The 6,000-nt window shown below is 53.5% G+C and overlaps 2 protein-coding genes across 2 annotated transcripts; both read left to right on the top strand.

Annotated features, from left to right (window-relative positions):
* Positions 1–1,216: 1,216 nt before the first annotated feature.
* Positions 1,217–2,685, top strand: M430DRAFT_149371 (hypothetical protein). Its single transcript, XM_024863149.1, has 2 exons — positions 1,217–1,664; positions 1,721–2,685. The coding sequence occupies exons 1-2, from the start codon at positions 1,502–1,504 to the stop codon at positions 2,497–2,499; spliced, it is 942 nt and encodes a 313-aa protein (XP_024724582.1). The 5' UTR covers positions 1,217–1,501; the 3' UTR covers positions 2,500–2,685.
* Positions 2,376–3,708, top strand: M430DRAFT_31952 (hypothetical protein). The gene has a single exon (XM_024866074.1). The coding sequence runs from the start codon at positions 2,872–2,874 to the stop codon at positions 3,259–3,261; it is 390 nt and encodes a 129-aa protein (XP_024724581.1). The 5' UTR covers positions 2,376–2,871; the 3' UTR covers positions 3,262–3,708.
* The last annotated feature ends 2,292 nt before the right edge of the window (positions 3,709–6,000 follow it).

The raw sequence follows: 6,000 nt of genomic DNA, 5'->3' as shown, positions 1-6,000 counted from the left end.
GGGGGGGGGGGGGGGGGGGGGGGGGGGGGGGGGGGGGGGGGGGGGTTTGTGTACAGTGATCGGACCGGTGTGTAGCTAAGACACCGCAGACGCACGGGGGCACGGGGGCCGATCGGGGGCGGATGATTGAGGATCTACACTGTACTACTGTACAATCTCTTCACTTCGCAGACCCTTTTCCTCTTTTCCCCGTTTCCCCTTTTCCCCTTCCTTCCCCTTCAGCTCGACCGGGATAGCGCGATGCACGATCCCAATAAGGTATCTGGGGAACGGACCCCCGAGGCGTTGCCCCCCCCCTGGCCCTGGCGCACTGCTGATTGGTGGTTGCGGCTGAGGCTAACCCTAAGGAAGTCAAATATGTGCCGGATGTGGCGTAGCCGGCCCCAGCCACAGGTCCGACCCATATGGACCCAAGAAAGGACCCCTGGAATCCTGGAATCCTGGAATCCTGGAATCCCGGATCCCTGACGCGGATTATTGTGAATCTGTTGTCCCTGCCAGGTAGACTGGGTGGGTTTTGCGCGCGCCGACGTCAGGGGAGAGCGCCACACTGCCAGCAGAGCAGAGCAGAGCAAGGCAAGGCAAGGCAAAGCAAGGCAAAGCAAAGCAAAGTCCTGTCTGTCGTCGTGGAACATGCATCATGATTGATTGACGGGAGTAGACTGATGACCTTGATTGATTCAACATGCATTGATCATGACATGTTCCAGAAAACCGCTTCTTCGAAGAATAAGGTAGCCCGCCAGCTGGACCACGGCCAGGAACACCCGCATCATCATGGGAGATATATGCTCCCCGCCGGTTGGAAACTGCGGCGCAGACCCCTGGGCCCTGGCTGCGATCTCCGTGACGCTTGACCCGCGCTATAGGGCAATCCTTGGCCCGAAGCAGCCCAGACGGATGAGACGATTGAGACCGATTGAAATTTGATTATTGCAGCTGGTCAGGCCGAGTCACGGTCAAACCGACGTCGATTATTATTATTCTTCTTCCTGTGATATGACCAGGCTATTACCGGTATATCAGCCCGATAGTGCGCTTTTAAGCCTCTTCTTTAAGGTAAGGTAAAGGTAAACTTCTCACCCGTGGTGGCCCTTGCCCTCTTGTAGACCACGACCCTCTCGACCCTCTCGAACCCTCTCGAACCCTTTATTTACCTCGTCTCCCCCTCGCCCTCCTGCATCATCTTTCTCCAGAACACAGCACAACTTCACAAGTATCCCATCCCATTCCCATCAATCATCTTAACTCGCCCACATCACCTTGCCTTTTGCTCTCTCTCTTGCCCAGGCCCCAGAGACCTCAACTCCACACATCCTCCGCCGACATGAAGTCCACGACCGCCCTGCTCGTCGGTGCCTTCGCCGCTGCTGCCACGGCCCAGGTCAGCAGCCTCCCTCAGTGTGGTGTAAGTCTCCCGTGCTCTCTCTTCTCCCCTCATCCACCTCTTCAAACACTCTAATGCTGACATTCCTGTCCACAGCAACTCTGCGTCAACAACATGATCGAGTTGGCTCCCTCTCTTGGCTGCGACGCCTCCGACTACGCATGCCTGTGCAACAACGCCAACTTTCAATACGGCATCCGGGACTGCTCCAACGAATATTGCGGCAGTCCAGACCTTGCCAGCAGTGCCATTGCCTATGGTAGCGGCTACTGCTCCTGTGAGTATACCTACAACAGGGATGTGGCGCAGATGATGCTAACATGGAACTGAAAGCTGTCATTGCCTCTGCTACTGGAACCTCTTCTGGTGCCTCGGGTGCTTCAACCACCACGGAGTCTCCAAGCGTTACCGGACCCGCTTCTGGAAGCGCCACTGCAACTGAGACGGGTAAGGGAGGTGCGGGTGGTTCAAGCTCAGCTATCACCACATCGGCCATCGTGTCTGTCGAGACCTCCGCTTCCTCCACCATCACCAAGACCGTCGGATCAACCACCATCTACACCATCATTGGCGGTGAGGGGGCAAGCGCCGCTGCAACTGCCACCTCCGGTGCGGCTGGTGCCGGCGTGTCAAGCTCAGCTATCACCACATCTGCTCTTGTCACCGTTGAGACCTCAGGCTCCTCTGCCATCACCTCTACTATTGGATCTACCACCATCTATACCATTGTAGGCGGTAAGGGTGCCAGCTCCGCTGCCACCGCTACTTCTGGTGCTACTGGTGCCGGCGGTTCCAGCTCGGCTATTACCACCTCTGCTCTCGTCACGGTCGAGACCTCAGGCTCCTCCACCATCACTTCTACCATCGGATCCACCACCATCTACACGCTCGTCGGTGGTGCAGTTGGAAGCTCTGCGACCGAAACGTCCGGCGGGGCCGGTGCCTCCACGCTCTCAACTGTCGTTTCCAGTGCTGCTGCCTCCGGAGCGAGCGGCTCAGGTTCCAGCGCCGGCTCTGCCGCTCCCAGCTCGACTTCCAAGGCCGCTGGAGCTATTCAGACCGCTGTTCCTGGATTCGTCGCCGCAGCGGGTCTTGCAGCTCTCCTCCTGTAATGACTGGATCGCGTCTTGGTTGACGGAAATGGGATGGGGTGGGGAAGTGGTAATGGTCTAATTGGCGGACGTGCTTTGGTTGTTGATACCCTCTTGCTTTCTTGCTCATGTTTACCCAGCATTGAGTCTTCAAAACGGTTTTTCTGCTGCGATACGGTTTAACGCATTACGGCATTACGGCATTACGGCATCACTGACCCAAGGTCTTACACATGGAAGCATTTGACGCTTTCAGGCGAAAGACTAATTCGATAATGAGTTCTCGAGGTGGCAGGCATGGTTGTGCTCTCTGGAGGACAAACGTAATGATGATGTAGCTAGATGGATTATGCCAGGCATGCATTAAATAATACAAGTCGATGATAATCATGAATGGAATACTGCACACCCGGTGATATCTGTGTCTTGATGTACGAAGTGTTGTCTGTAGGATCTCTTGCTGACGAATCGGACGGAAATGGCCAATCGGCAAACAGCTTCTCCACACTTACGAGTTGGGTAGCATCCAGGAACATGGCTGAGAGCAGCATCAACATCTATCCAAGCAACGAACCTACTTGTACCCCCATCTCTCGCCGCGGCCTATCCAACGACTTCTACTGCGTCGTGGTCCCAAAACGCCCTATCCCATTGAACCCGTCGAACCACGCCGGCGCGGGCCTCGCTCAGCACAGATCAAGCATTGCTGATACACAGACAGCGCCTACGAGAGAGTGCACATGCTGCATGCTGCATGCTGCATGCCGCGGGGGGTGGGTGTAATAGAAGGAGGGGGATGGACGGATGGGAGGATGGTTATGAGTTTTCGTTCCGTGGGTGGATATGATGGAGGATGTTGAGGTCGCTGGGGATTGATTGAAGGTGAGCGCGTAAAGTCAGACAGTCAGTCAGTCAGTCAGTCGTGCCCAACAATGGGCAAGATGCATTGCATTGCATGGCATGGGGATGGAATGGAATGGAATGGAATGGAATGGAATGGAATGGAATGGAACGAAGCAGCGACAACTCACAAGACCGACAGACATACGGATACTTGGGTAAAGAGAGGAGCGAGCGTATAGATAGATGGTCTAATCATGGATTATTAGAGGGGGTGTGAGTGTGAGACTGTGAGTATGAGTATGCGGAGAGAGAAACTTATTGAACGGATGGAAATGAGTGCCATCCCCTGGAGGCTGACGCTCCCTCAACTGCGCGCGAGCCGAGCCGGCGGGTCCTGGCATTCGCTGCCTGTATCTGATATATAGGGGGGGGGAGGAGGTAGGTATATGTGTATAGGTAAGCTAGGTAGGTAGGTAAGTTAAGATACAAGGGTTCTTCTTTTGACAAGATACTGTACTTGGTGGGTAGGTAGTGAGAACCGGCGTGACGTCCCGCTGTATTCGATGCAAGAGCGGGGGGAGTAGGTAGTTTACCCTCGTTTGGATCGCCTCCCCAGTAGGTAAGGTAAATAGATAGGTATGTGCCTAAGTCGGTAGGTAAGGTAGGAATTATTTGTCCTGTGTGGGGAAAAAAAGGGGGGGGGATGATTCAGGTATCAATATATTCGGGTATCAATGCTCGCTCCATGCGTCTCGATGGCCTGCCTGTTCTGGTTCCCGTGCCGTGCTTCTTTCGTCTCGGTCTTATTCGTTATTTTGCTTTTTTTTTCTTTTCCTTTCTTGCCATCGAGGGATTGATGGGACTGATGTGGGCGTGGAACTGGGACGGGACGGGGCGGGGCATTCTTGAACCTGGGGAAGCGGGGAGAATGGGGTGGAAGGAGGACCCTCGAGGAGGAGGAGGATGGGTCGGCCTGGGCCTCACACGCGCGCTACATACCTTACCAGGCTTACCTAGTAGGCGGAGAGGAGAGTCTAGGGCGGGATACTAGAGACATGCGCAGGTGGATTGATGGTGGTTGATCTGGGTCTGGACCTGGAACTTGGTCGGGGTGTAGGAGATAGAGTTGGGGAAGGTGGATGAGGTAAGGTAGGGTTGGAATCTAGATGGATAGATATCTGCTTGTGCGTTCTGCTAGCTTGGATCGAGGGGGGGTTTATTCTCGGGTTCTCTTTTTCTTGAAGGAATAAATGGATGGAATAATGTGAATAAACTTTGGGTAATGAAAGTGGAATTCAAGAATAAGGTACATATAAATCACTACACACCTTACAATATGCAGGTAAGTAGATGTGAGAATACATGACAGACAGGCAGAGAGCGAGCATCTTCTTCTCTCCCCCTCCCCCTAAAACAGCACATCGGGTACCTGTACCTCTACCTCATCGCAACCCAACCCAACCACGCGCGCACAACCCTTACGATCGAATCGAATCGAATCATGGCTATCACTGCATACCTTACCTACCTTACCCAACACATGGTGAGCTGTCCCGGGGAAAAGATCTATCTGCGGGGTGGAACCGCGGGGGTGGGATTTTCCCCCTCTATAGTCTGTTTTCCCTCGTTAGAGATATGGCACCTACCTAGGTAGGTATGTAGTTTTATTCCCGGAGGTTGGGAGTGTGTTGTGTGATATGGTACATATGATATGTACATATCTGCTTCAGTAGGAGTAGGTAAGTACCGCAGCTACTACTACTACTGTATGGACGGAGGAAGAGAGGAAGGGAGGGGGGAGGCAGGGAGTGTATGCATGCATGTATGTATGTATGTATGTATGTACATGCGGATAGGTCCGCGGCGGGAGAAAAGGATATCGGTGTTTCTTTTCTTTTTTTAGGGAGGGGAAAGGGTTCGACTTGTTTCTACGGCGCAGGGAGGGGATATTTATAGACGTGGTCTTGGTCTTGGGTTTTGGGTCTTGGGTCTTGGGGGAGGGGGAATAGGGGGAGGGGGGATTGGGGTGTGGCCTTTTGAGGAGAGGAAGGTTTTGAGACTTTTTTGATTTTGATTTCGGGGGAGGGGGTAGGGAGGAAGAGATATTTTTAGAGATGAGGAGGGAAGTGTATTGTTCATACAGTAAGGGATGGATAGATCATAGACGGATGAATGGATTTGATTTTAGAGATTTGTTCTTTTATCTTTTGAATAAGGATTATATACAGTAGAGGGACAAGAGCGTGTGTTTTCTTGCAATGCGAGGCGTATGAAGAAAAGGGAAGAAAGTGATACTCGGGGCATCTCGCCCCATATGCAGCGCGACAGTAACGTGTTGGTTGTGGGGATAGGTAAGGTAGGGACAGCCAGCGTATGTGTGCAGCATGCAGGGTCGGGCACGCGCACGCGCACACGCATACACACAACGCACAAAAACTCACTCAATAACAACAAAGACGCAAGCAGAGAAGAAGAAGAAGAAGAAGGGAAGAGAAAAGAAGATGGCTGAATCGAATGAAAAAGTTCTATCGTTGAGCGTTGATCGTTCTTGGGGCCAGAGCAGAGCGGTGATTGGCAGGGCAGCCGAGGTCGGAAGAAGATCCAGAGGGCAGGGCGTGGCGTGGCGGGGCGGCGAGGCGAGGCGGGGCGGGGCGGGGCTGGGCGGGGCGTAGAAATTAA

Source organism: Amorphotheca resinae (assembly GCF_003019875.1).
Source record: "Amorphotheca resinae ATCC 22711 unplaced genomic scaffold M430scaffold_1, whole genome shotgun sequence".
NCBI lineage: Eukaryota > Fungi > Ascomycota > Leotiomycetes > Helotiales > Amorphothecaceae > Amorphotheca > Amorphotheca resinae.
Note: the sequence above shows the minus strand (reverse complement) of the source record. Positions and strands in the feature narration are given on the sequence as shown.

Coding starts and splice junctions, on each gene's coding strand:
- M430DRAFT_149371 (XM_024863149.1), top strand. CDS start 1,502: ATGATCGAGTTGGCTCCCTCTCTTGGCTGCGACGCCTCCGACTACGCA. Junction 1,665..1,720: donor TGGTAGCGGCTACTGCTCCT/GTGAGTATACCT, acceptor TGGAACTGAAAG/CTGTCATTGCCTCTGCTACT.
- M430DRAFT_31952 (XM_024866074.1), top strand. CDS start 2,872: ATGGAATACTGCACACCCGGTGATATCTGTGTCTTGATGTACGAAGTG.